Source organism: Lepeophtheirus salmonis, chromosome 5 (genome assembly GCF_016086655.4).
Source record: "Lepeophtheirus salmonis chromosome 5, UVic_Lsal_1.4, whole genome shotgun sequence".
NCBI classification, from domain to species: domain Eukaryota; kingdom Metazoa; phylum Arthropoda; class Copepoda; order Siphonostomatoida; family Caligidae; genus Lepeophtheirus; species Lepeophtheirus salmonis.
In genome coordinates this window covers 27,743,782-27,771,735 of record NC_052135.2, presented here as the reverse complement: position 1 = coordinate 27,771,735, position 27,954 = coordinate 27,743,782, and the positions used below count along the sequence as shown (strand labels likewise).

At 30.2% G+C, this 27,954-nt stretch overlaps 2 protein-coding genes and 2 long non-coding RNA genes across 4 annotated transcripts; 2 read left to right on the top strand and 2 right to left on the bottom strand.

Moving 5' to 3' along the window:
* The first annotated feature begins 37 nt into the window (after positions 1–37).
* LOC139905398 (uncharacterized) lies at positions 38–1,484 on the top strand. Its single transcript, XR_011780103.1, has 3 exons — positions 38–518; positions 571–710; positions 773–1,484. It is a non-coding gene; the product is annotated as an uncharacterized lncRNA (long non-coding RNA).
* A 962-nt stretch (positions 1,485–2,446) lies between these two features.
* Positions 2,447–3,969, top strand: LOC139905566 (uncharacterized). The gene is made up of 3 exons (XR_011780434.1): positions 2,447–2,723; positions 2,776–3,057; positions 3,120–3,969. It is a non-coding gene; the product is annotated as an uncharacterized lncRNA (long non-coding RNA).
* Positions 3,970–11,167: 7,198 nt separating this feature from the next.
* LOC121118641 (uncharacterized) lies at positions 11,168–12,858 on the bottom strand. Its single transcript, XM_040713226.2, has 4 exons — positions 12,640–12,858; positions 11,728–11,999; positions 11,520–11,673; positions 11,168–11,464 (listed from the first exon to the last, which is right to left on the bottom strand). Exons 1-4 carry the CDS (start codon positions 12,706–12,708, stop codon positions 11,276–11,278), a joined length of 684 nt encoding a protein of 227 aa, XP_040569160.1. The 5' UTR covers positions 12,709–12,858; the 3' UTR covers positions 11,168–11,275.
* A 13,044-nt stretch (positions 12,859–25,902) lies between these two features.
* Positions 25,903–27,698, bottom strand: LOC121117996 (uncharacterized). The gene is made up of 7 exons (XM_040712529.2): positions 27,621–27,698; positions 27,475–27,546; positions 27,095–27,215; positions 26,833–27,041; positions 26,545–26,776; positions 26,218–26,486; positions 25,903–26,162 (listed from the first exon to the last, which is right to left on the bottom strand). Exons 1-7 carry the CDS (start codon positions 27,640–27,642, stop codon positions 26,047–26,049), a joined length of 1,041 nt encoding a protein of 346 aa, XP_040568463.1. The 5' UTR covers positions 27,643–27,698; the 3' UTR covers positions 25,903–26,046.
* Positions 27,699–27,954: the final 256 nt, after the last annotated feature.

Sequence of the window (27,954 nt, the reverse complement as noted above, 5' to 3'; positions counted from 1 at the left end):
TAGAGAACTGAATAAAATCCCCAAAAGGACGTTGCCTTCTGTCTGGATTTATGAAAATGGAGGCCCAGGAATTTGGAAAATGCTTACCGGATGAGAAACAGATGGTTTGTCGGATTTGTCGATATAAATGCGCCTTTAGTCCCCTGTCTAGAATTACACGCCACTCATTATCCTCATCTCATAACTAGAGTATGGATATTCATCTATAAAATCAATTTGACGATGAATACATCAAGTCAGACTTTAACTTTGATCTAACAACGATGCTTATTGCATGTAATATAACCTTATTCATTGCTAATCATCTACGTTCAAAAAATTTATGGAGAAATACAAGGGTAAACATATTGGTTCCCGAGGAACCATCATTAAATTAATGGAGGATGTTGGTACTGATGTCATATATAGAAATACATATAAAAATGTTTTGAGTCATCCACACCAAATGATGATCAAGTTATCAGTAAAAAGTATTTACGAATATCGAAATGGAACTCTGAATTTTGTACTATCTCACAGTAAGTATTCAATTTTTTTTAAATCTAACCATAAAATATGATTCTATTTTAGCTAAACATATCAAGAATTATGATACACAACTCAGTAAAGGGCAAAAACAACTGCTTAAATGGTCACAACAACGGGGGTAGTAGCTTTGGATGGTTTGCAACTAGTTTGTCTGAGACTACTTACTTCGCTTTAAGACTTGGGTATGATAATTAGGTTTTCCAATATTACATAGTCAATAAATATTAATTTTTTATCACTAAAGGCTTAGCTATGGTTGATGGGCTCCAAGAAATGGTGTTCAGAAAACTCATAAAAGGCAAAAACAACTGTTTAAATGGTCACAACAACGAGGGTAGTTACATTGGGTGTTGCATTATAATTAACAATTGTGTATATCCATCATGATAATAGTATGTTGTTATATAAGCATACCTAAATAACGGGGAAAATCTTTTTTGATGCTCTTAATAGGGAGTAATATCGACGGACATTACTACATAATTAGCTTTTGCTCTAAATCTTTACGATGAATTTATTTATAAAATCTTTTTATTATTATATTTATTGTCTAATTTTATGATTTTGACATTTACTTTATTATTAATAATTAGTTAGATCTCATCGATAGAGATATATCTATCCTGTGCACAATTGTATATAGCAACTTCCACATGAAGAAGAGGGGTGATTATCTTTTGATTAAACTCCACGTCTCGCTTGTGTATTGCAACCTAAAGTTATGACATATTTAACTGAATTCCGATGTCAGAACAAGAAAATATTATTTGGATCAATCTATTATTTCAATATTCTGTATTTATAATTTATTATTATTAATAGTTATATGATTTTAATTGTTTAATTTTGTATATTTAACTTAAATGTTTAATGGTTTATTTTTTAGTATGTAGATTATATTTAATTAAAGCCTTCTTTTTTAAACTTTGAGCTTCAAATATATTTCAAATACTCTACTTTGTCGTTTCATTAGCTATTATTCTGAGAATAAGGTTCATAATGAATTACAATTTCATGGAGTGTGACGTTTTCAAATCTACTGTAACGGATAAAAAATGTCGAAGTCAATTATACGTAGTATATCTTCATTAAACATTTTGCTAATAAATACATTAGTTATACCCTCAAAAATCATAATAAAGCAGGCAGATGATAATCACATCAGTATTTTAAACAATGATACCATATGTCTTTTTTCCTCCTCCTCCTCGCACGCGTTTTTCTCTACAATATTATCAACTATAGATATATCTATCCTGTGCACAATTGTATATAGCAACTTCCACATGAAGAAGAGGGGTGATTATCTCTTTTTGATTAAACTCCACGTCTCGCTTGTGTATTGCAACCTAAAGTTATGACATATTTAACTGAATTCCGATGTTAGAACAAGAAAAAATTATCTGGATCAATCTATTATTTCAATATTCTGTATTTATAATTTATTATTATTAATAGTTATATGATTTTAATTGTTTAATTTTGTATATTTAACTTAAATGTTTAATGGTTTATTTTTTAGTATGTAGATTATATTTAATTAAAGCCTTCTTTTTTAAACTTTGAGCTTCAAATATATTTCAAATACTCTACTTTGTCGTTTCATTAGATATTATTCTGAGAATAAGGGTCATAATGAATTACAATTTCATGGTGTGTCACGTTTTCAAATCTACTGTAACGGATAAAAAACGTCGAAGTCAATTATACGTAGTATATATTCATTAAACATATTACTAATAAATACATTCGTTATACCCTCAAAAATCATAATAAAGCAGGCAGATGATAATCATATCAGTATTTTAAACAATGATACCATATGTATTTTTTCCCCCTCCTCCTTGCACGCGTTTTTCTCTAGAATATTATCAACTATAATAATAAGTAATAAGTATTAGTTACTTTGTGAACGCCATCTTGATTGTGTTTTGTAATTCCAATCATGCCCACTAAGTGTTGTGCTCTAGTGTGTAGAACGGGCTATGACAACGAGCCACAACTGTCCGGAGAAATACACGGGTAAATTTTTCCCTTCCCAAGGAACCATCATTAATTAATGGAGGATGTTGGTGATGATGTCATTTATAGGAATACCCCCATTGTAAATTGTGATGTTAAGATAACTTTCAGCATGTTTAGAATAATCCACACCAAATTAAGAAATGAAACTCTAAATTTTGTACCATCTAGTAGTAAGTATTCATTTTTTTTTAAATCTAATCATAAAATATGATTCTAACTTAGCTAAAATTATCAAGAATTAGGATACACAACTCATTAAATGGCAAAAACAACTGCTTAAATATCTCCAAAATCAAAGAAAAAGTCAAAGAGAAGGATATTTTTTGTTGCTGTCGATGAGATAAAAGATAATCAGGAGCGATCAATCACTGCATTATTGATTGGTCCTTTGGACGGCTAAAAGGCAAAAACAACTGCTTAAATGGTCACAACAACGGGGGTAGTAGCTTTGGATGGTTCGCAACTAGTTTGTCTGACACTAGTTATCTTCACTTAAAGGCTTAAGTATGATCATTAGGTTTTCCAATATTACATAGTCAATAAATATTACTTTATTATCACTTAAGGCTTAGCTATGGTTGATAGGTTCCAAGAAATGATGTCCAGAAAACTCATAAAAGGCAAAAACAACTGCTTAAATGGTCACAAAAACGGGGGCAGTTGCATTGGCTGTAGCATTATAATTAGAAAATTTTGTGTATCCTTCATGATAATAGTGTGTTGTTATACAAGCATAAATAACCGTGGGAAAATCTTTTTTTGATGCTCTTAATAAGGAGTAATATCGCCGGGCATTACTAAATAATTAGCTTTTGCTCTAAATCTATACGATGTCATGTTAGAAAACTACATTAAGTCAAGAATGGTTGCCTGAATTGTCTTATCGGTTATAAAGGAGTCTTATTTTTATATCTAAGATAAGTAATTAAGGTTTAAAATTTGACTGCATGGATTAACTTTTCTTTTTTTAGATAAACATGAAATAAATGAAAGTGGGATTCTAAAAGCTGTTCGTACTAAGATTGGAAAAAGATATGGATTTTTATGATTTTGACATTTACTTTGTTACTAATAGTTATTAAGATCTCATCGGTAGAGATATATATATCCTGTGCACAATTGTATATGCAACTTGCACATGAGGAAAAAAGGGTGATGATTTTTTTGATTAAACTCCACATCTGGCTTGTGTTTTACAACCTAAACTACATATGGAACTAAATTCCGATGTTAGAACAAGAAAATATTATTTGGATCAACCTATAATTTCAATATTCTGTATTTATAATTTATTATTCTTATTAGTCATATGATTCTAATTGTTTAATTCTGTATATTTAACTTGATGATGGTTTATTTTTTAGTATGTAGATTATATTTAATTTAAACCTTCAAATATATTCCGAAATACTCTTACTTTATCGTTTTATTAGTTATTATTCTGAGAATATGGTTCATAATGAATTACAGTTTCATGGAGTGTGACGTTTTCACATCTACTGTAACGGATAAAATCCGTCTAAGTAAATTATACTTCGTTTATCTTTATTAAACATTTTTGCGAATACATACTTCCGTTATACCCTCAAAAGTCATAATAAAGCAGGCAACTGATAAATACTGATGTGATTATCACTGATAATCACATCAGTATTTGAAACTTTTAAACAATGATACCATATGCCTTTCTCCCCCTCCCCTTCTCCTCGCACGCGTTTTAATCAAAATCTTCTGACTTGTAGACTTGGGCCAACTTTGTACGTTTTGATAGTACTTTTTCTTTTTTATATGTTTTTAATGTTTATTTTGAGTAAAGTACTAATAAAATACCACATCTATTAGAAATATATAGCCTCATTTTTATTATTTTGATGATTTTCCCTAGCAAAATACTTTTAAAAACTATTTATTTGTAGCATAGCACGCTTTTTTCTCTATAATATTATCAACTATAATTATGATCTAACCTTGGGGAGTAGGAGTAATATTTTTATTTTTTTTAGATGTTATTGTACAAGAAATAGTACAAATCAATTTAAAGCTTATTAAATTTCCACTAAAATAAAAAATAAATCATACCTGTAGTTTTTTCTTTTCAGTAGATATGGCTACCTATAGCCAGAAACTTATTTAAAAGTTTGAATTTTCGATTTCGTTTGTCACTCAAGACATATTTTGAAATGGCCATTGCACAAAAGTTATGGAAGAAACAACAGAACAAACAGTTTGATTTTAAAGTCCTGGTTACTATCTATCATTTGATTATAAATAATGGTTTTTTAAAATGAATTGTAGATTCTATAGGTCTACAAAATTGGGATTTCAAAAAAGTTTTCACGCCAAAACTGATGTTTTGGTGGAAAATTTCTCAAAAGGTCAAATTTCTTGGCTAAAAATACAAAATACAGGATTGAAGCTTAAAAAATCATAATCTAGGGACATCTTTACCCAAGAAAAATCTTATTAATCAATTCTCAATTATTATTTTCTACCCTGTATATGTTCCTCACACTTTTGGCGGTCAGTAGATGAGAAAATTGAAGAAAATTTGAGGATTGTCTTACTCCGAAGAATGGGCGCATGTCACGATATATACCTGTCTAGAAAATATACATATCTACATCGTGGACGCAGAAGAGGTAATTCAGGGAGAAGGTAATAACATGTGGAGTGAGACTGAGGTCCAAATATATGTTAAGCTTGTGATAACTGCGATTTAATAAAGAATATCACAGTACACTGATATGGTGAATTTAATTATGACCTAGGGTATCATGTATGATTGATTGGTCGAAGACAATAATCTCAGTTCCTCCATTTTTGCAATATTGGATAGATGAAGAAATTATGAAAGAAAAGAATGATTCTTTGAAATTAAAAATTATCCATGTCTTTCCCAATCTGTGGAAAGGGGAAACTTACTTTAAGGCTTACAGATACAATCAAAAATACGGATACATTTTTTCAGCATTAAAATCAAGAGCAAAGCTAAGAAAATTTGAAACAAAGTATCAATATCAAATTTGTATCATAGATGTAAAAATAATTATAGACTAATGAAATGTTATTTATATTTATTCTGTCCACATTATTATGCACAAATTTTCAAAATTAACATGTTAGCAAAAAAAATTCCTTTTTATAATTGATTTTTATCTTTTTCCGTCTATTTTCTTAATAAATACAGGGGTACGCCACAGTTATTTGCTTTAAATTGACGTATTTAACTTTATGAATATATTACATTAAAGACAGAATTACTATTTTAAATAAGCTTATGCTTTTTTTATTTATGACAAACTGACTGAACCCCACAATTGTCATTTAATTTAAGCTGTAGAACACAAAAATGGGTATTAAAACTTTTAATATCTAAAGGTTTGATTTTTAAAGTCTTAAAAAAATCAAGTTTTACGGGTATTGTTACGATTCAGTGACATATTTCGATATGAAAGAACTAAATAGATGAAAATCAAAGTAAATAACAAAATGATACAAACTGAGAGGAGACTGAGGTTCCCAGATCCGAATTGACCAATATCATTAAAAACATTTACCTGAGTTAATCTGAATAATATATGTAGCAATAAAAAAAAATCTGTTGTATTTACCCAATGTTGAAAAAAAAAAATTGATAGTGAAAGAAGAATTCGACCATAACTAGAGGCTCTCGTGTCGCAGCAGATAGACGTACCAAAAAACTTCGAGAATTCAGGGTTCCCCTCGAAAAACCAGGTTTTGCCAGGACCTTTAAACTAATAATCAGAAGTTTATCTCAAGTCATGTTACGACCGGTTCGCTTTTCCTCCTTTTTTTTGTCTTCTTTCATCATTTTACATTATGCAGTAATATTGTCAGTATGTGTGTAAAGTGCATTTTGTGTAAGATGAACAGTGAAGACAAGTAGTAAGGACATCTCTAGCTATCTGGACTACATGCAGATGAATAAAAAGCACCCCTACTCCAAGACACGGCGGATGTTTAAAATTCATAAGTCATTGTTTTCAGTAGTGAAAGATAGTAGATACAGATTACATTACTCTTCAAGAATCTCAACTGATGGAAGTTTTATCCATGTCTTCTCTCAGTTTGTCCTCTGTGGCAAAAATTAGTACGGCTCTTTATGATCAAATCTTCAGGTCGAATTGCCCTACAGTTCCATGTCCCAAGTATCTTAAAACTCTGTCTACAGCAAAATATCTTGAAACAAGGAATGAACAACATAGCAGCATAGAGCGTAATGTCAATCTTATCAACGATGAGGTCTACTCCGCTGAAAGATTCGAGTTTGTTAGACATAAGTAAGGGTGATAATTTTGGTAAGAATAGAAAAGCGTGCGAGGAGAAGAGAAGAAATACTTTTGGCATCATTGATTAAATAATATAAATCTTCTTCTATCAATCAAGAACATTATCATTCCCGCCTTTATTATTCAATATTATTATAATATTAGATGGTGATAGTCGATAGAGAACTGAATAAAATGCCTAAAATAACATCTCCTTCTGTCTAGATTTCTGAAAATGGAGGCCCAGGAATTTGGAAAATACTTACCAGATGAGAAAGAGATGGTTCGTCGGATTTGTCAATATAAATGTGCCTATAGTCCCATGTCTAGAATTACACGCCACTCATTATCCTCATCTCATATCAAGAGCATGGATATTCATCTAAAAAATTAAGTTAATGATGAATACATCAAGTCAGACTGTAACTCTGATCTCACAAAGATGCTTATTGCATGTAATATAACCTTATCCATTGCTAATCATCTACGTTCAAAAAATTTATGGAGGAATACACGGGTAACCCTATCCCTTCCCGAGGAACCATCATTAAATTAATGGAGGATGTTGGTACTGATGTCATTTATAGAAATACATATAAAAATATTTTGAGTGTTTAATTTTGACTTCTCCGTGTACCCGAAGCTGACCAACCCAGGTAATATTATATTCATTGAAGAACTCGTCCCTACTATTGATCCTACCATTAAAGTTGGCGGGTTCATTATTTCCCAGTAGAGGAAGAACCTCAATATCGAGTTCCAATGATATCCACATTTTTTTAATTGTTTTTAATAGTTTCAACGGACCCATGACAATTCACGCAGAAAAACAACTGCTTTCAGGAATCTGTTTTTAATGTTCATTGCCCAAAAATCTTTATTGGGAAATATCCTTTTAATCCAAAAGAAGTTCAAGGACTTCCGCACTTATATAGTACAAGTGGAACAAAGGCCCGAATCCTTGACTGAAGCTTCTACTCTGGTTTGTGAAATATATGGTTTTGAGTTACCCCATATTAGTTTTTGTATCCGTATCCTTCTCCATGCCCCATGTGGAGCTTCTTCTCAATGGTATTGAGTTTTTTTAAGTTTATCCTTAGATTGTATCAGATGGTTCATTGAGACATCTGTCATAGACCGAGGTTGGTCTGCCTTGGAGATTGATTGCGTTGATTGTTCGAAGTATTTTCTACTTCCAATTTCCCTATTGTTCAGGATCTATTTTCTCTGATACCAAAGTAGTAAGCAGAAATTAATTATTTGCTCACAATGAAAACATATTAGTTGGAGCTTTGTTAGATGATGATTCTGAATTTCGTAAATTTGCATTGACCCAAGTCTTGAAGGCAAAAATTTCATATGGCTCTGTCACGATATATACAAGTCTAAAAGATATATGTATAAAATGTATATTAGTATATATGTTAAGATTATAAGAACTGCGGTTTAATAAAGGATATAGATAGATGTCACAGTACACTTTGTAGGTGAATTTATTACTGGACCGGGGTGGCATGTATGATTGAGTAATTAATTAATATCGTGACTTTAATAGTGGGATCAGCTGGAATACATATTATCTTAAGTTTATTATTGGCATCATCATTATATAAAAATGGAAAAGTTAGTCGCTGAATGTTCTAAGTTGGGAATTCAAGGAAATGAAGCAGTGGGAAAGTTGATTATGGTAAAATAAAGGCTCAATGTCTGGAGAACCGTACCTACGATATTATTTTCGGGAGTACACCAGGAGTAATACATATGACTTATCTCAATGATTGGACCATACAAAATGTAATGGCGGAGAAAAGAAATCAACATAAACTGAAGAATAGGAATGATTTATTAAGAGTTTTCGACGTTAAGGTCAGGAAGTTTTTAAAAACGAAAAGGAAAGTTGGTTAGACTCCAGGAACGATTCGATTAAAAAAAATGAAAGAAAAATATAACCAAGAAAAATCCAAAATCTATGTAATAAAACTCTGAAAAATATTACAAAAAATTATAAATATTTTAAAGAAATTATTATTATTCCCATACATTAATATAATTAATAATGATATTATTCTGCATTGTAAATATATATATTTAAAAAAGGAGAAATATCAATATATTATTATTATCCTCGTATTTTATTAATATCGTTGTTGAATCCAGTGCCATTGTTATTTGTAAAGTAGCTTTTAGGAGGGATGAACTGGGGATAAAGAAGTGGTCCCGGAGCTACTTACAATTCATTGACAGACCTACCCATTTCATACGTTATATATTTAATAAACAGAGAAGTCTCCATCCTTCTAGATTAATAAACAGAGAAGTCCCCATCCTTCTAGAGTAATTCATAAAGGATATTGGATATCGTTGAAAACGATTTTTAAACTCTTCGTGATTGTTATTGGCTGCCTTAAGTAAACATAAACGTGAGATGAACCAAAGCTATATCTAAACCTTAAAAGTCTGAGTGCAATTATTCCAAGTTAATACTCTTCCAGGTTTCATAACAAATTTCAATTGGAGAACAGCCCATTAAAAGTTATCAACACCCAAAAATGCGAATGAAGCATTTTTCCTTCATTCAAGATATCTTCTTATGACTGGAATATATGTGAGTGGTTATAATGAGTTAAGAACAAGGAGTAACATTTTTCATCTTTATCACAACTTCGATTGATAACTGTAAGGCTAAATCTATCCTCTAAGTAGTTAATTTGTTGAAAAAGGAAGAATATTGGTTTCGAAAGCTTCTTGGTCTTCATAGGAACACTCTTTGGGTCCTCAAACACAACTTCCTCACCCTCCCCCTCTACAGCCCTACGCAAAAACTACTAAGTAGCTTAGAAACATAAACCGTATGAGGTCACTAAATATCCCTCTCTAAAGTGGGAATGAAATGTCTGGGGATGAATTTTACAAGGAATGAATTTACTGTGAATAAAATTATCAAGAATGAAAAGACAGGGAAGTAATTTATTAGGAATGAAATCACCTAGCAAATTCCCTTACGCCTATTGACTATTGATATTATTAATCATTATGACTTATATTTAATATAATTAATAATTATAATGAACTTTTAAACTTGGCTTGCACGGGTTACAACCAATTGTATATAAAGAAGATGTTCGGTTATCTAAAGAGAACAGTCTACAACGTCTACAACCACTGGAAGGAGGAGAAGCATTTAAGAAAAAAGCCCACAAGTCCTGCGGTGATAAAAAAACAAACTCCAAGATTCCTCATACCTCTGAAACGGTACGTGAAGGTAACTCCACGAGCCTCCGATTAACGTTCTTGCTAAAAAGCGACAAGTAAGCATTTTCCATGCCTATAAACACTAAACTGAGGATGAAGGCATACCGTCTCTACCAAATACATATCCTTACAAACAAGATGAAGGCCACCCAGGCTGATCACAGAAGAAAATTGCTGAACGATTTGAAGTCCCATGGTAACCGAATCTTCTTTTATTCGTACGAGAAGCAATGAAATGTCGACAGATCCCACAACATCCAGAAGGGCAGATGGTTGGCAAAAAAGAGAGAGATAATGTCCCCCCGCATCTTTGAATCCAAGTTTTCTGCCAGCATTATGTACCTTGTTGATGTTGGGAGCAACGGCAATGTCATCCTTCCATCTTCTTTAAGCCAAAAGAGGGAGTGGGTACCGACGGTTACTATGAACTCTTGAATGACCAAGTGACACTTTGGATGAAAGCTGAGGTCAATTGGTATCGAGTTTATGTTTCAACAAGAATCGATCACAACTAAAAAACTAGTTGAAAGAAGAGAAGGGCCACTTTAGGACACCCAGACCTGGCCCTCCTCTAAATCCCCCAATATGAATCCGATGGATTACTTCTTTTTGTAGGAGTTAGAAAGGAAGGTCTCTTCCAATTCACAAAACAGCATCGACTCCTTGAAGGCATCCATCATCAAGTACTGATACAAAGTTTCCCCCGTGTACGTGATTAAGGCCTGCAAAACCTTTAGGCCTTGTATCGAGCGAATGATTGGTGAAGATGGGGGGGGACACATTGAATAAATTTTTTCTTTCGTATTATTAGAACTTGTAAATAAAATTTCAAATTTATTGGAAAAAAATAACAACAAAATACAACATACCTGCCAAAAATTTCTAGAAGTCTTATAAGGAATATATTATCCAATTAAAAATCAATTTACGTACCATTTAGTTAAATGGCCCCATTATCTTTATTTTATTTTGAAATATTTTATCTAAAAAGAAAAAAAATCAAGCATTTCTGGATTTAGATAATATAATTTCCGTTTATTTTATGAGAATAAATACAAATACCATAAAAATCATTATATTTTAACGTTTATTTTTAATTTATTTGATATTAGATATTATATTAAATATAATTTTTGAAAAACGCTATTATGTATGTTTAATTTTTTTAATATAATTTTTGTTTATTGAGACTTGAATTTAAAATTAAATCCATTAGTAAAGCGGTCCAATTGTAATTGGCCAGGAGGAAAGATATTTCGCCTAGGAAGAGGGGTGGTTTTGGGACTCAAAGGGTTTGCTATAGTCGATGGTGGGGTTTCAAACAATGCAGCTAAATGTCCAGCCAAGTTACCGGCAAGAAGCATAGGTTTCTGTAAATGAATTAATTTTGATATTGAAGATCATTGACATATATATTCTACATACGTGATGGGTTGGATCGTGGGGGTTGACGAATGGAGATTCGGGAAGTGTGCTATCATAGTATTCATAGTCGTACTCCTTGATCTCACCATTTTCTTTAACAACTGCAGCTGCTGCGTTTTGTCCTCCAGATGGAATATGAGAGCCATCAAGGATTCTATATGAAAGATATTTTAAATCTAATACCCTTTCGAAAAAAGTAATTTTTTACCTAAAACCATTAATACCAGCCTCATATTTGACCTTGTAGACTTTACCATCATCTCCTACGTAAGAATATTCACCAATACGAGAGTTTTTCCCTGAAGACTCCTCTCTGAAAACAGTTCCATCCTCTAGTTGAGCAGCATGGCCAAATTTCCCATTGCCTAGATTAAATCGTTGTTCTTGAAGGATTTTAGCAAGACTAGAATCCTTTCGAAATTGTTGCCCTTGTAATGCACCAAGCAACAAACTCAATGTGCACAAAATCAATCTACAAATCTGAAAAGTATTGCGTAAGTATTTTATGTAAATATCGCCTTTGTCTTGCATTCCTTCTTATTTTAAATAGCTGGGAGCATGTATGCAATTACAGTTAGTATCTATTATTACACTTGATTGAAATTAAATTTCTAGCAATATCTGAAATATTTCAAATAAATATGTGACGTTCAAAATGTTATTTCATAGTCAATAAAATAAGGAAACATTGTTTACATTTACGAAAATCAATCTGGAACAGAGGTTAAAAAGTATGGGAATGAATAACTTCTTTACACAATAGATATGGACAGTAACACATTTCCTATCTTGTGTTTCTTCATTCTAATATGAAAGAACAATTTACTAATTTACCTCCATTTTTTCAAGGTCATAAATATTTAATCAAGCAATATTTGAAATTTTGAATTGTCATGATGTATCACCAAACCGAGTAAAACCTTGTTTGGACGTTCTTTTACTCAAGGAAGAGATGCATATCTACATATGTATGCATGTACATTGTAATATTTAAATAAAGAGAATATATGAAATACTTGTTACTGATCTACATTTAAAGTTAAAAATAAATTTTGTTAATGTGTGACTAAGAATGAAAAATAAACACATATATGAACAAGAATATTATCCTTATACTTACAATGGTATTCATTACTTCTTTTGTCCAGTGTTTTTTAAGACGAACTGAATGTAAGTTGCGGGGAGTCATTCATATTTATGAAAAAGATAACCCTTTTTTAGTAACGCGTTACCGCAGGTGGCTTTATTCTTATGAAAAGGTGTAAAATGATATATTATTACTAATTATTTAGATTGTTTGATGGTTTCCGTTGGGTGTGTAAGAGACAATTGTTGGATAATAACGAGTTATTTTCGTTATTTTGCTTCATAGTTAACTCATTTTCTCGATTTAATTTAAGAGCAACTTAAAACTTTATACAATATACGGCATACTACGCATAACATTTTTTATAGTATTCTTAACCGATTCAAAATTACAGAGTTTAATTACTTAATTTCATATAACTGTTAGGACTCTATTTAATAATAGGGATGTATTATTATATCCTAATACGATTTCATTTTGGGAAAAAAAATCAACGTTTAAGACACAAATAAGGAGCAAGAGTAGACACATCGACAACTGAGTTTATTGGAGTTGTTGATGTTTCGGGTATAACAAATTATATCAACTGATATCAAATCAATACATAATTTCAAATGATATAAGTTACAGCAAAAACAATATAAACTGACTACATTATCACAAAAATATTGGTTCTCCAAAAAATTACTTTTACCCATCAAGATCAGTTTTTTTATGTTCATTGAATTGGTTAGATGGAGTTGCACTGATTAAGTAATTGATAAGTAAACATAATAGCATTACTCCAACTAACCTTGGAATTGTCCTTGAAGTTCATATACATTAAGTTTATTTCCTTTTCTAGCAACGACCGAGTATCGAACCTACGCACATTGAGTTCACGAGACTAATTTCTCCCAAGTGATTTGTTCCATTTTTATTCCATTTCTAAATTGAAAAATGAAAAAAAATTGTCAATATAATCGTTGTAAATTATACCATCAATCTTGTTGCTATAGCTTCTTTGATTTTCAAGAAAATACTCTCACAAATTTGTAATCCTTTTTTAATTATTAGAAAAAAAACCTTTTCGAAATCTCGAATCTTTAATCTATTCATTAATTGTGTTCAGAGATCACTTTTATTCGTTGGGCAAATAATTTTCAAATCAATTCTACAAAATTTCTAGGCTTGAAGAATCTGATAAATTCTTTTGCCGGATAGATATATATGAAATGCTCTAGGGTTCATTCACAAAAAAAAACTTTATATTTTGGCAAAATAGCTCGTTCATCAAATATAGCATATAAAGAAGTAATAAATTGAGATTGATTAAACAAAGTTATATACAATATATGAGTACATGAGATGATATTATTATATAGATAAAATAGTGTTTTTAATCTCAGGTATTAATCAATAAATGATATTTGTTGTCTCTAGGGTTACTATTTTTAAGTACAGGAGTAACTAAGTACTGAAATTTGTATTATGCTTTACATATTCAAGAAGTTGTGTTACAATTTTTTTTTCGACTATGAATATGTGTCACAAATTATACTTGTTTGTCAATAACTTTTTGGCTGGAAAAGCTTCAATTAAATAGGATAAGATTTTAGTAACAAGAATCATCTGAGTCCCCTTGAATTATATGGTAGGAAAAATTCAATTCCTAATATTTTTAGTCTAAATCAAAGTGTTTACTTAATTAAACGTTTCATTTTCCATTTAGAACTCTAGGGTTTCCTTGAGTATTAGTGTGATTTAATTTTCATTTCTTGAGTATTTACATAATCAATAACACATTTATAATTTCTTGAAAAATATTTGAAAACGTGAAAAAACAGTTTCTACCTATTACATTTACAAAATTACAAATTAACGTGTACTAAGTGTACTAAAAATCAACAAAAATATTTTGTAATGTTACATAAACTTTTTTTTTTAAGTATTACCTTAACATCATCAATAGAATGTATATTTTCATTACATTTTTTTTTTTTTTTAAGCTTAACACATCTTTTTTTTAATTCAAATAACTATACACTTATATTAGAATAGTAGTACAAAGAAAAACATGAATGTAAATAAAACGCACATGGGCATAAGACTTTAAGCAACATTAGTAAAAAAAAATCAATGATAGGTATAAAATAGGTAATTTTACAAATATTGTAAGTGTTATTAGATAGTAGTCATTTATTTGATATTACAGGTTCCTTCGACCAATAAATTATTCATCCAATATTATAAAACCACTTATAATGTTTTATGATCAACCAACGGTTCGTGACTCTGCTATTTATCAAAAGTAGTAGGTTATAGTTTTTTTCAATAGAGTTATGTACAATTCTATGTTTATATTCGTTTCTTATGTGTCAACTCATTGAATAAATACTCCAAGGACAAATGCGCCCTTAGAGGAAGATACTCCGAATGGCTAGTTCGGAAGATATGTTCTTCTAACGAGGAAGACGTTATACTTCGTAATAATTAATATTTCTAAATAATACCGTGCTTCGTACTAATTCAAATAAAGTAAATAATAGTAATATTTGAAATATTGAAATTCCCTACTGATCGTGAATGGATCTCTTCAATGTTGCAATCTTTTAATCTCCTTTGCAAGGAAGGAGTCGAATCTGCTCTCTTGAAATGGATGATTAAGTTAGAAGTATCTTTTTTAGATTTCCTCTATCTGGCTTTGGCCCTATCCCTTGGAGAACATATCTGATGAGTTTTTGCATTTTCGTCTCATCAATAATACAAGTCCTGATTTCGCAGTTGTTATTTAAGTTGAATCTGGATTACAAACAACAAAGAAGAACTGTCTTAAAGGTCTCAAGGGGGTCTTACCTTCAAATTTTTGGAAAGGTATTGCAGCATTTTCTTCGGGTAAACACTTGGGTATGCTCCATGGATTCAAACATGTAGAAGTGGAATTTATTTAAGATAATTTTAAGTCTTTTTAGCGTATTTGAACTATGATAAGATGAAGACGGATTTTAAATCTAATTTGAAGCGATCATTTTTTGATTATTCATTGTATAACATATCATATTAGCAAATTTAAGGGAAGAAATTTAGGAGATATAAATGTTAATAGATCTATAATAAATAATGAATAATATGAAAGTTCTTTTTATGAGTTTCATGAACTAAATCAAGTATTGCTGAATTTGAAAAATTCGACTAATTTTTATTTTAACTGTTCTAGTGTAATTTAAAATATATAGCATTCTCATTTCTATAGTATAATCACGTGGTATTATATCCATTTAAGCAGTTGTTTTTGCATTTTATGAGTTTTCTGAACACCATTTTATGGAGCAAGAAAATATTATTTGGATCAATCTATAATTTCAATATTCTGTATTTATAATTTATTGTTATTAGTTATATGATTCCAATTGTTTAAGGTTGTATATTTAACATAAATGTATGATGGTATATTTTTTATTATGTAGATTATATTTAATTAAAGCCTTCTTTTTTAAACCTGGAACTTCAAATATATTTCGAAATACTCTACTTTGTCGCTTCATTAGCTATTATTCTGAGAATAAGGTTCATAATGAATTACAATTTCATGGAGTGTGACGTTTTCAAATCTACTGTACTGTCTAATATACGTAGTATATCTTCATTAAACATTTTGCTAATAAATACTTTCGTTATACCCTCAAAAATCATAATGAAGCAGGCAAATGATAATCACATCAGTATTTTAAACATTGATACCATATGTCTTTTTTTCCCCCTTCTCCTTGCACGCGTTTTTCTCTACAATATTATCAACTTTAATTATGATTAGGGTTGTGGGAATTGTGTTCAGCGCAAGCGTCCCGGCAAATACAACTTCATCTATCGTGTTCCTCTGTTTTCTTTCGGACATAAACAAACTTATATTCATAAATCATACTTGATGGCCGATGGGTAATTTCGAACATACTTATAAGATATATCAATTATGATCTTTTTATCATTATAACTTATCTGAAAATTTACTAAATAAAGAATCTTTCCTTTCTCCAAAATATAGCTCTACTTGGTACTATTTAATCAAAATAATATTATCCAGAAAATGTCTTAATGTTAGTTATAATTTATTGTATGATACAAATAGTATGAAATATTAATTGTCAAAATATAAAACTTTGGTATGTAAATATAGAGAAGCACAATGAAAATTATTTGAGGATGCAAATAAAATATATGAAATTTATATTAATGGAGAATAGTAGAAATGGCAAAGGATAATCAAAATAGTCTAAATGATTTAGTATCAAAGGGTGTTAACGCAAAATACAAAGTCATGTGGATTCAATATATATCAAACAAGTAAAAGTTGTAGGAGGTCGTGGAACAAGAGTCAAGAAAGATTGTGTAGACAGTCTGGTTTCCAATTTCCTCATAAGAATGGGAAAGTTTGGGTTGCAAAAAGCGTTGAATGCGCAAGATGTGATAAGAGAGGCCACTGTGCAAGAGTATGCAGGTGTCTAAAAGAAAACCCTATTTCGATCATCAACTCTATTCAAAAATTTGAACTAAATAAATTACCCATCAATATATTGAACGTCCATGGAAAATACTTCAAAAATATAATAGCTACATAGCAATTGTATCTGTTGCTGGATCAAGAGTTCTAAGTAAATATCTATACAAACCCAATTAAAAAAGTATTGTTTAGAATATATCTTTAACTTAAACTATTTACACATGAAGGAAGAGGGATTGTTGTATATTATTAATATATAACTTCCCTATAAATAACTTTATAAATTTATATTATATTCTGTAAATTTATGCGGGATAAAATATATTGTTAGTAAGAGAACATCAAACCAATCATTACAGGAAGTGTACTCGTAACTTCTTAGTGATCGTTGACCATAAAGGATGAATAGATAACTTTGGCACGAAATCTAAAGAATAGAAATGAGGCAATTAAGTAACAAATTATTTAAAAAAATATTGTTAATATCTACGTGCTGACAATTGAATGATAACAAAACATTCATTCCATTTGGTGATCAACAATTCCCTCAATTTCTTAGTACTTAGTTTGGACCTCCTTTTCGTATTGATGATATTCATCACTCTCTCAGCATCACAATTGACAATTGTAGGGTTTTTTTATACAAGGTTTTCACTTGTTGAGAGTTCCTTTAGTTTTGTGTAGCCAGGATTCTTTTGAAGCACTTCTTTTAACTTGGTCTTGAATGGATCTTCCTTCAAATCTTGAGTCAGATTTTCTACTATGGTTAGGCTAGTAAGAAGAGGCAAAGATTTCCTAAAGCGCAGTTTTTGCCAAAGGTATTTGACGAAAATTTTCCTGTGTAAATACGACTTCTTCTCTTAAGGAATAATTATTAATTACTTCTTATGTTCTTCTGGTTGCTGCCAAATCTTCATCAAGGCTGTTTAAATATTCTCTGAAGACTTCGAAGTGATAGTATCATAGTTCTCCACTACTTTTAACCATGTTCCCTATCTTGTTATAATAGGTGATGGAGGTTGGGTAATTTCATAGAAAGCAGTAAATATTCTCCTTGAGATGGCCCAGAACATTTAAAGGGATGTTACACGACACAAATAACTTTGCTACGTCCAAATTGAACTATGAACCATTTAATTATCCTTCATCTCCTTTAATCTTGTGTTTCTTGAAGACTTATAAGTTTTTGATGTGATGGGAGGTTTTGGAGTGGCGGAAGACTTACCATAAAGAACGAGATGGGCACGAGAAACCGAAAAAACGGCAATATATACTTTTATTTTCCAATTCATAATTCCACACATCAGTACCTTCGTTGTTAGAAACCCATGAAAAAAGTCACGTTTTCTTCGGGATGATGATGATGCAGGTGAGAGCACAGTAAGGGGAAGTTACTTTGCTGATGATTAGTACAATACTGAGGAAAATTTGTTTATAAGATGCAAGTGTACCAACGTGTTTTATTCCTTTTTTTTTATATAATCTCTTTCAAACAATCAAATTCGTTCTTTTTCAACGATTCCAACAACCTTAATTATGCTCTGACCACTTTTTGCAGGAGGACTTATTAAACAACCAAGAATCTGTGAGAGACAGTAGGAAATTAAAATATAACACTGTTCCTAGCAAATTTAATGACTATTCAAATACTAATTATCAGCACCGAGGGATAAAGCGTAGACTTTCAACATGCCAAACTGAGAATGAGGATCATTCAGTTAATAGGTATATTCTCACTATTTCAATGTAAACCAAAAATAAGATTGATTCAAGCAGAATAATACACATTTACCATGCATATTAATTTCCGTTTTATATTAATGTGGTGATAATCAAATGTGATAATTTTGCAATCACTATTACACAAAAGCCATGACCGTAACAAAAAAAAAAAAAAAAAAAGATCGGGGACTTCGTCAGACAAGGTTGAAGGTAAATGGAGCTATATTTAAGTTAAATGAAATCCTTGAGAAAGAGTTGTTAACTCCACAAAACATTTCTGTTCTTGTAGACCGCTTCACGGAGGTTGAATACAGACAATTAATAGATTGGTGTAGAATAAGAGCAAAACCACTCTTTTCTCTCAAGAAGTTAGGAATTTTGCGACTACTCTACATTACTGTATTCCAAAGGCGTTCAAATACGTAGCTCAATTTCTGAATCTTTCCAAATCAGCGGTTCTTGCGGGAACATAGAATGCTACTGTGGGTTTCATGTCCCCGCATTCGAAGAATTGAAATGTCCAAGTGTGGACCCAAATTTTCAAGAAGCCAGCATATGTTCGTATGGGATATCTATAAAGGAAAGGATCAAATTTGATGCCAAACTAGGGAAGTGTTTCGTTTACGTTGATTTTGGAGGACAAAGTAATAGTGGGGAAAAGTAGTGGCAAATGAATGCTTAGTGGTCATGCATATCGGTCTAAAAACCCTTGCGAGAATTATACGCGAAGCAATAACCATTAGCTTTGAATCAGGTGTTATGATAAGGTATGTCTGTATGGATGGCGCTATATACAATTTATCAGCATTAAACACACTTGGCTACAATCTTTAACCAAAGTTAAATTACTTAAAAGTTTAAGTCTAAAATATTTATCGAAATTTTTATAATATTAAAGATATTTCCCCTTCCTTACACACATTCCACCGTGGTCGCTCTTTTTGATTTAGAATTATAAGATTGTCAATACTGGAGGATCTTCATCTTCTCCTAACCTAATCTGAGACTAGACTTGGGAATAAATTGACTGGATCTCATATTTCTTTTCACAAACGCAAAATGAGAGTGAAACTCTCATCAAACTTGCCATCAAGTTAATATCGATTCATTTGCCAGGTCATTAAAGTGCCTCATAATAATTTGATTTCTGGATTTGAATGTGAGGACGTTCTAGTAACTACATGACAAATTTTTGATATAATGAACAGCCACTCGAAATATGGGTCTCATCTAAAGGTAGCATTATCTCCAAGATATCACATGTAGAATAAAAATTTCATAGATTCATTGAAATGTATCCCTTGAATTTTATATTGATATTATCAATTTTGAATTTTCCTTTAATCTAGTGGAGTTTAAATACAATTAATATAGTTATAATAATAAGAGTTGATTGGACAATAGATCAAAAATCTTCGAAAATGTATTTAATTGGTAACTTTAGATAATACAGTTTTGGGTTAAACAAAATAACTTAACTTTACACATTGTTTTTATTTATTAATTATATCAGTGTCCTAAACGGGGCTTATCCTTCAAAAATTTCCTCTAGATACTCTCATTCATACATGACTGTAAGCGTTGTCAGGTTGGTTCAAACGATTTTATTTTTTTTAATACCAAATGCATAAAGATGAGAAATAAACGGATTTAAATATGTAAAATATGACTATTTTATAGTTTCCCAATGAAAAACAATTATGATTTGCTGACGAAAGACTCTTAACAAATATACATTAGTAGGTTTGCCTTTTTGATGCATCAGGGATAAATTATTATTAAAAAAATGCAATTTATTATGACTTTTTAAGACAAAGTTTACTATTGCGCTTACCATAGCCGCAGTTGACATTGGAAATGGGGAGGACATGTCAGAATTGCTCCTTACCCCTCCACGTATATATGTACATTGAGGCCACCAATTAATGTCGTGTTTAATAATTGTATTATTTGATTTAATATATTTTTTGTGATTTTTATGTATTATTTTGATTATCTGAAAAAACCTACTTGAATATATATATTTTTTTTTCGAAAGCTGTTTATAATTATTATTTAATTCAATTCTTGAAGAGTAAACATCTAAAATAATATGAATCTATTACTTGGTTATTTTTAATTGAATTATTAGTCGAAGTATTTGGACTTCATTTATAATTTACTTATGTTACATTGTAAATAAGTACTATATGTTTTAATCATACTCCCAGCTTCAATGTACACGGAACATAATGCAGTATATGACTAGAGTTTTTTTAGAAAAAATTTGTATTTAAACCAAAGACACATTTTGTTGCTGAGAGTAAACATGCAAATTTGAAACAAATTGACAAATAATTAGTAGCAATATAATGTTACATAACCTTAAATTATTTTTTAATATTATAACAAAATGATAAATATAAATATCATGAAGTACCCCAAATTTGGGGACCCCAAATTGATTTTTGAGAAAATTGGTTTATACTTATAAATAAGATTTGCTTTAAAGTCATTTTTCAATTTACTTTTGAAATTAATTTATTTTAACATTGCATTAAACCTAATAACTTAAATTTTAATAAATACAAAAGTAATCCCACACGTTCAGTTATAGTTTTGTTAGCAAATTTTCAATTAATTTCGAAATTTGTCACCTTTTTCACATTTATGTCTCATCTATTTATTATTTTATTAATAAAAATTAAATATTTTTTATACATACATAACTGGTATAGTTTAAAATATAAATAAATGTATTTGCTAAAAATTTTTATTCTTTATTCTCATGATGGTACTACAGGGATAAATCAATACCAACCCTTGTACAAGACGAGATAAAGACTAGAAGAAACATTGCGTTTTTTCTTTGTTAACCATTACATGATTGTCTTGTGTACTGAAATTAATAGTAGAAATGTGATTTTAGCTTTCACTAAGTGGGCTACACCGAAAAAGGTCAAATAAATTGCAAAATCTACTGAACTCTATGGTTTTGTATTCGAAACTAACAAGATTCAATGTTATTATTTCTTTTTGTATGAATACTATTGGAAAACCTTCCTTGACTCACAAAAACTTCTATTACCAAGTTGCTTTAAAAGGTCCCCCCTCTATTACCCCGCTAGGGTCCTGCCTTGACCACATATCGTGAGAGGCTATATTCCTACCTTTTTTTTTAATGTATCCATTTCAAATCAAATTCAATCAAATAAATAAGGAAACAATTTTTGTAAAAATATTATAATACAAATATATTTTTTTAAATGTGTGTACCACACTGTTTCTAGAACAGAGGAGAAATTCTTTAACGTTTAAATTTTCTTCAAATCATGAATCTTAAATAAGGATGAAGTGCTTTGTTATATGTAGTTCCTGTACGTGCAGACATATTTGTACCTGGTACATATAATGATTTTTAGCTATCAATAGGTTTATAGCAAAAATTATACACTGAAATAATGAACATTACTCAATATTCGCATTAAAGATTATCCTTCTATTTTTTTCCGAAGGTTATATATTCTTCAAATGAACAAAAAGAAACACGTAGTCTTCACCTTTGACTCATAGAATTCTACAATTTATCACCTTGTTATAATGATAATTATAATGACAACTACAGGCACAAAAGAAGTCACAACTCTACGTCCGAATCTTGTTTTGTAAACATGTATTTATGTTCACTTAGTTTATCAGTTTCATTTTTTCTCGTTGTTATCATTTTCAATCCTGAAATATGCCTATAAATAAGTACTGATATAAATTTTTGTATTGTTTCATAAATCTCAAGTGCCTATAAACATAATCCAAGAATAAGCTTGCTTTTTATATACTTAATAATTACAATAAGAGTTTAATGTATAATCTTGATAATATAATAAATATAACAACAATGGTCTTTTGTGTGAAAAAAATATGAGTTTTGTATACAAATATATAATTGTATTTTTTATCAGAGGTGGAATGAAAACGGTTGTATGAGCAGCTTGTTTATTTAATAAAAGTGAATCTACCATGAGCATCATAGAATACTTACTTCTATACACAGGCGTCCGTTAGTTTGATATACATCAATTACAACATACACACTTTAGTCTTTTAGCTTATTTAAGTAAAAATACAAGGTTGTGCTCACTTCAATTTCACCGTTTCAATCAGTTTGGGTCTCAGTTCTTTCATTTCAACTATTGATTGAACTGAGAGGTTCAGAATTCGCTTCAAACTAGAGGATCGGTGTATTGGCCAAATTCCCTTAATTTTCCTCGATTAATGGTTATTTTAGAGGTTTATTATTAATATTAATATATCGAACAACTTATACAAACACTCGGGTACACTATTTTGCACTAATTTATAGTAGTATATCTATATCTATTTTTTTAATACTTCAACTCTTAGCCGTCATTTTACATAGAAAAATAACTATCCTTTACTATATGCCAGATTGATCAAATTTATATGAAATTTTTTAAATCTTATTAAAAACTGGATCTAGAGCAAGTAGTAAGAATTTATTTTTTGGAAGTGTGAGACTAGTTGTTTAAAAACATCTTTTTTCCATCATATCAAATAAAACCCCAGTGTAAAGGGGAAAAAATAAGCCAAGAGATACAATGGTTGAATTAGCTCACGTTAGTTACTTGCATAGTGCAATAAAAAACTTGTCTAATTACTCCAACAGGACATTGCATTATTCTACAAAAAAAATGCAGTTATAGCCATTCAACTGTCCCCAAAGCCATTAATTCGAACTTAAAGATTAAGCCATACAAACGCTACCTACATTTTCAAAAAAAAAATATAAATTAGCAGGGTTACAAAAGGTTTAACATTTTTCAACAAATGAAGTTTAATGGATGAAGAATAATTTTCTTCCATGATGAGATTAACTGGATCTTGAATTGTTCAGTGTGATCGTTGGGTAGCTAAAGTTGGAGATTATGGCTATCATATGTTCAAAACATAGTTTCTAGCCTTCATATTTAACCATGTTGTCCTTGGGAAGAGTGGCAGTTACAGTGGGTTGCTATATTTACGACATCTGTGGTGAATGCCTATAAATATTTTTAACCTCTTATTGCTTAGAGAAAGTGATCGAATAAAATAAATTATAGATCTATATATTTCGTTAATTATATTTTTTTTATTTTTTGAACTAATTTCACAACATGTTGTTTTAAATACGTATTTATTATTGTTAGGATGTATCTAATTGACCCTGTAGTAAGCTACCCTTTCTAAACAAGCTTAAATTATAAAGTGTCAAACGGCAATTTTTTAATGGTGTGATCAAACCAAACAAAAATTACATCCTTCAAAAGTTCCACTAAATCAGGTATACAAAAAGCAAGACTAAAACAATACCTTTTTATCTATAAAGATATTTGTACTGTAGGTCAGCATACATTGAAATAAATTGAACCTATCTAGCTATTATATATCATGTTTCTTAAAATATATAATCACAACTCCAGCAAAGCTGAAAAGCTTAGTTTGTATGTTTTCATTGTTATGTATAAAATTTTACACGGAGCCCAGACATAGTGTCAGGCATTCTAGTTTGAGAGTACTTGAATTAAATACACTATCTTATATAATAAAATATGTACATATTAGATATATGTATGTACTACAATAGTCAATTAATGTACCTTTTATCAAGAAGAGTCAACTTGTATCAGGGGGGGGGGAGTTATTTTATCAAAATGATGATATCCACCTTTAGCCCAACTTTTCTTATGAATTTATGTCTTAGGAGAATTTTGGTAAACAAAAATTTTTAATATGTCTTAAAAAATAAGAAAACCTTACCACAAAAATTACATTTTAACTCTTAAAAACGCTTTCAAAGAAAAAGGGAAAAATTTGCATATGTTGAAGACAATAATGAAATTTTATAACAAAAACGATAGGTTTACAATACTATAAATTGAGGAGATTTTTTTTAAGGTTAAAAGGTCCCAAAAAGGTCATTTTCCCAATTTTATTTTCGTAAGTGAGTATGTTGTTTTGCAAAACTTATTAAAAATAATTATACAATTTAAATCTCAATACTAGAATATTATTAATTATATTATATAAATTTTATTCAGATAAATTATCTATAACTACATGAAAATCATACCATGTTAAATTAGCTTTATAGCATATGTTTGATATTTATGTTTTTAAATTATTTGCATATCTATCAAATGATAATGTTCTGTAGTTTTCTTTTAATTTGAATAAAGATGATGTTCTTGGCATAGAAAGACTGGTGGCCTTATTGTATAAAATTTTTATATAGAGTCATTCGATTTTAGCTTTTTCTGAAATGTTAGAAATAGTGAATTCATCTACTTCATCTGTTTTTGTAAAGGGACTACCTTTAGACTTAAGTAAGTGTAATTCAGCATTTCGTTTTATATCCAAATCCTTATTTTGAGCCTCATTAACGCTAAGTCCCATTTCTTCCACCTTTTGTTGTGAATCATTATTCTATCTCTTCCAGATTCCCACAAGCTCACCATTTACGGAATTTATTGTATATTAATCTAGTGGTTTGAATTTTATAAGGTCAATTGAATTTACTTTTTGACAACATAATCCAAAAAATATTTAGAAATTTGAAAAAAAAAATATTTTTCCGAGCAGCTTCTGATACATACTTACAAGTATACTTATAAGTACAAATTATTATTAATCACGTATGTGTAAAAATACTTAAGACGGATCAAAATTAATAACTAGAAGTAATATCATTTTCACACAACCTCAAATGTTTGATTTAAAAAATGTATTTTGTTATTTATACTTAAAGAGAATAATTTTCAAAGACTCAAAGTTGAGTGGAAATCATATAATCTAATTTTACTCTAAATATGGCTTCTTAAAAAAATCTTTAAAGTCCCAATATCATACCAAAAAGGGCATTATAAACTTTCCAGACGGCTTCTTTAATACTCTTTAGCAAAAAAACAGCAGTTAATAAATAAAATTACTCCACAAACGGGACACTCTAATATGTGTATATGAAATACTGATAATGTATTCAAATTTATCTTCATTGCTTAGGTTCAAAGTACAAAATGAATAAATTAATATTAAAATATTACTCAAAATATGGATAAATATCAGGAGCTTATTGAAATTATATTTATAATGTAAGTTTCAGAAAAATGTAATACAATTAAAATATAGGTACATAGGTAGATACCGTTCAATATAGTAATTTTACTTAATCATTTAATGAATATTTAATTATTTACTAGAACACAAATCTAGCAGGGATTTTGAATGGCATAGATTTTAAAACCCTTGTTGTTTACAGATGCTTCATTGTTTGTCGACTCAAATCCATCACTGCGGAAATTAATTCTGAAGGGCATTGAATTTGCTAAATAAAATAAGCTGTAGGTGAGATATTATCTTTTACTTTACTATTTACTCACTGCAAACTGAATTATTGGGGCCAATAATTCCTTTACCTCTGCCACAAAATTCATTGGCTTTTAATACGTTCTGCAATGCCTTGCTCATGAATACTTTACCAGGCAAAATAATGCAGTCATAACCTTTATGATTTTGATTAGTTTTTCCATAGTTGCAGCATTGTCCACTGTCACCGCTAAGTTTAGTGCCAGCAGCAATTTTAGTTGTTAGATCAAAGTCCATATCCATGGCAGTTGAATAACAAATGGAGCACATTCTTCTTTCACGTCTATAATTATAATTGGAAACTCGTAACATTCCAAAAAAGGATTTAACATGACTAGTACCTAATACAAAAATTTTCCATTTGGTTACCCAAGTGAAGACCCCCATCAAAGTTATACGTAAGAAGGCAATGACTAACTGGTCCAAAAAAAAACTTCGTACATCCATCTGGAGCTCTAACTTCAGAGTTACATTCTGTTTGAATAGCTCGTATTCTCCAATTAGCCGACCCAGGTCCACCTCTAAGATTCATATTCAATGTATTGCAAGAAGGTGAATTCATGGGCATAATCACTGAAAGAAGAATAGATAATAGTATTGTTTCATATATAGTTGCTGTAAACTCTCACTGTGTTGTCCGGTATTTATTCCACAAATTGTAGGACCTGTGGCACCACCGGGCGACGTGATGGAAAAAGTATCCGATAAACATAAAGTCTTTTGAGAGACAGCTGTTGATTTTCCTCCGATTCCTGCAACACCAGTTCCTTTTATTATGGTAAAGGCGGATGTACTTATGGTGCTGGGGCCTGCCAACATGAAGGACTCAAATTCAAGTCTATTAAGAAAAGTACCTCATACTTTATTATTCTTTAGATTCTATTGAAGTACCTTAATTGACAGACGTTGGAATCACAAGGGCATATGGTGACAGAGCACATGCCAGTTTCAGTACCAGATGATGTAAAATATGTGTTGTTAGAACTGGACATTCCACCACAGCCCAATGAAACTAAATAAATGAACCTTATGTCATTGTAATATATAATAATTTATTCGGGGAATATGAGCCAAAGGTCTTATTGAATGAAAAAAAAATGTAATAAAATTTTGACCATTCTGGCAAGAATGACAAATTTGTCTATTATATAATCTATAAATTTTCAGGGTTAGTAATTCAAATGCACCTTACTAAGAATATTCGATATAGTTATATAATCTTAATTATCCTACTTTGATAAAAAGTTTAATAACAATTAATTCATACGTACTTATACAACAAGTTCCATATCCAGCTGCACATGTTCCTCCAGGAGATCCATTTCTAGATTGACAATCGTTAGCTAAAAGAAATTAACATTAATTAAATTCGAGTGAAAAAAATCCGAAATTACAGTTAAAATAGAAGATTTATCACCTGTCAAACATGTTCCATTCATTCCATTACTCCCTGCACAAACCGTGTTTGCAAACTTTGAAACACAATAAACAATTACTTTTAATTATTGAATTATTAGTAATACCTTACCTGAACGACAGTAAATAGGGGAACTAAGAAGTAAACAATAATTCAAAATTAAGTTTTCAAATAAAATATATATTATAATTACGTACATAATTTTTCATCCCTCTCATTAAAGTCGCTTTTATCATCAATTCTTCTCTCTTCCCCTCTCACATCAATTGAGAAACTCAAAAGTGCGATTAAACGGAATCCTAAAAGAAATAGTCTGTTGGTAATCATAATCGAA